General features: G+C 39.2%; 1 protein-coding gene across 2 annotated transcripts in view; it reads left to right on the top strand.

Annotated features, from left to right (window-relative positions):
• Positions 1 to 2530, top strand: part of LOC116703591 (transportin-2) — a 17063-nt gene that overhangs the window by 3705 nt on the left and 10828 nt on the right. The window contains exons 6-10 of one of the 2 annotated variants that reach the window (XM_032538407.1): positions 378 to 511; positions 913 to 994; positions 1179 to 1301; positions 1590 to 1708; positions 1964 to 2024. In XM_032538407.1, coding sequence (XP_032394298.1) covers positions 378 to 511; positions 913 to 994; positions 1179 to 1301; positions 1590 to 1708; positions 1964 to 2024 — 519 coding nt within the window. Of the gene's footprint in view, positions 1 to 351; positions 512 to 912; positions 995 to 1178; positions 1302 to 1589; positions 1709 to 1963; positions 2025 to 2530 lie in introns of both variants that reach the window. The other variant, XM_032538408.1, reaches the window with a different exon arrangement.

The following is a 2530-nucleotide window of genomic DNA, read 5'->3' as shown; positions in this document are numbered from 1 at the left end:
CCCACTTAGTCATTATATTCACATTACTGATTACTTATCATAAATCTCATTGTCTAAATATTTTGTGAAAGCACCAATAGTCAACGCTACAATATCGTTGCGGTATTGATACAGAGGTGTTTGGTCCAAAATATCGTGATATTTGATTTTCTCCATATATCCCAGCCCTAGAAAATACCCATCGTGAGAAAATGTAACGACTTGAGAAATAATTTGCGCTTGTGACTACAATGACTTCTTTAGATATTTTAGCAAGTCTCATCTCACTCAGTACTTTTGCTATGGTTTTATTTTCTGATGCAGTCTCACTCTCTCCTCTGTGTCCCTGTATGTTTGCGCTTGATTTGACAGCCTCTCTGTGTATGTCCGTGTCTCAGGGCTCGTTTGGAGCACTGCAGAAGATCTGCGAGGACTCGTCGGAGCTGCTGGACAGTGATGCTCTGAACAGGCCCCTCAACATTATGATACCAAAATTCCTCCAGTTCTTCAAGCACTGCAGCCCCAAGATTAGGTACAGAAGAGAAAGGGACTCATTCTGATTGTCTTTATTGTCTGGGTGTGATGCATAATAACATCTGACTGGCGATGAAGGTGTTCGTATTCATACTGTCTGATCCAGATTTTCTGACCTTTCTATCACTTCACACTAACACTATGAATCAGGAGTTAGATTTTTGCCAATAGGATTCAGGATTTGAAATATTCTTCTCACTGGAATATTTTTTTCTTTTTTAGCCAAAACATACATTAATTCTATTATTATTAATTCAAATGTTTAAGCAAAACATGGCCAAAACCAGGCCAAATGCTTTTTTTGTAAAGATTTATTAAACTGACTCACATACATTTTGTATCTTGTTTGCCCTAATTGTTAATGTTGCACTGGCTCAATTTCCCTGTGGGTCGCTGCAGGTCCCATGCCATCGCCTGTGTGAACCAATTTATCATTGGCCGAGCCCAGGCCCTAATGGAAAACATTGACACCTTCATAGAGGTGAGCTGTGGGTTTTGAACACTGAGGAAAATAAGACTATTTCTTTGTTTTGAATAGCAGATGGGAGGAAACTTTGTCATTTCTTTTTTTCTTTGTCCACCAGTTTTCTTGGTAATCAGTTGTTTCTTATACCCCACTTATAAAAAAATGTCTGTCTTGCGTTATTTCTCCTCTCCCCTACTAGAGCCTGTTTGCGCTGGCAGCAGATGAGGACTCTGAGGTTCGAAAGAACGTCTGCCGAGCCCTGGTCATGTTACTGGAGGTCCGCATTGACCGCCTCATCCCCCACATGCACAGCATCATCCAGGTAAGCTTTAGCTTTAGACCGCTTTAATGCAATTAAATGTGGGAGAACATTTAGACCACGTTTATAGTTCACTCCACTTAGAATTAAGTGCATTTTAAAGTCCGCCTTGTATCTGGACATGATGAAACACCCAGCTCATTGATTTACAATGATACCTATTGTTCCTATATTTTCTGATCCAGATTTGTCAAGGCCTGTGTGAGAAGTTGCCTAATGGTGGCAATATTGTCTCAATGTCTATTCATTTTTTTGATCTCTCATGCACATACTTTTTCTAATCTCCTACAGTACATGCTGCAGAGGACCCAGGACCCCGACGAGAACGTGGCTCTGGAGGCGTGCGAGTTTTGGCTGACTTTAGCGGAGCAACCTATCTGTAAGGAGATGCTGTCTGGACACCTGGCGCAGTGAGTAGCACATTAACCACTGTTGATTTAATGTGTGTGCTGTGTTGATAATGCCAGATGCCATAAAATATCAGCACAAACCTCATGTCAATGTCGTGTGTTTTCAAAAGAAATTTCACAATAAAAGTTTCTGTTATACCTTCTCTAGGTTTTACTAAACACTCAATTCTTTGATCATTTAAAGAATCAACCACTTATCAGATTGTACATGAGATCAGCTAGTATAATCAATCAAATCTTTCCCCCTTCCTATAGACTGACACCTATCTTGGTAAATGGGATGAAGTATTCAGAGATAGACATCATTCTATTAAAGGTAAGCTCTCTCTTGTACTGTACCTTCTTATACAGCAATATTTCCTTAAATTGTGAATTAATAATATTTGGTCATAGTCTTCAATGTTTTTAAAACATTTATTAATGAAGTGTTTCAAAAACTGGGTCTAGAGAGGGCCTTTCACTTTTTTATGTGAAGGCCTCTATAGATTCTCCTACACACTTGAACAGGGTGGGGTGAAGGAATGGGGTATTGAGTTGTTGGGAATCTGCAACTCCACCACTAGATGCCACTAAATCCTACACAATAGTCCTTAAAGTGATACTGTATAGGACATTGGGAATTTAATTATTTTTTAGGCTGAGTATCTTCAACATGGATTTGAACTCTTGAGTCTGACTTGCGTCTGGATATGATGAAAAACCCAGCTCATTGATTTCCAATGATACATATTGTTCCTATATTTTCTGATCCAGATTTTCCAAGACTCTGTGCTAGGCTGTTACGCAATAGTGGTGTTTTTCTCTTAATCTCTAATCTTTTTT

This window comes from Etheostoma spectabile, chromosome 15 (genome assembly GCF_008692095.1).
Source record: "Etheostoma spectabile isolate EspeVRDwgs_2016 chromosome 15, UIUC_Espe_1.0, whole genome shotgun sequence".
Taxonomy (NCBI): Eukaryota; Metazoa; Chordata; class Actinopteri; order Perciformes; family Percidae; genus Etheostoma; species Etheostoma spectabile.
This window is presented reverse-complemented; position numbering and strand designations above follow the sequence as displayed.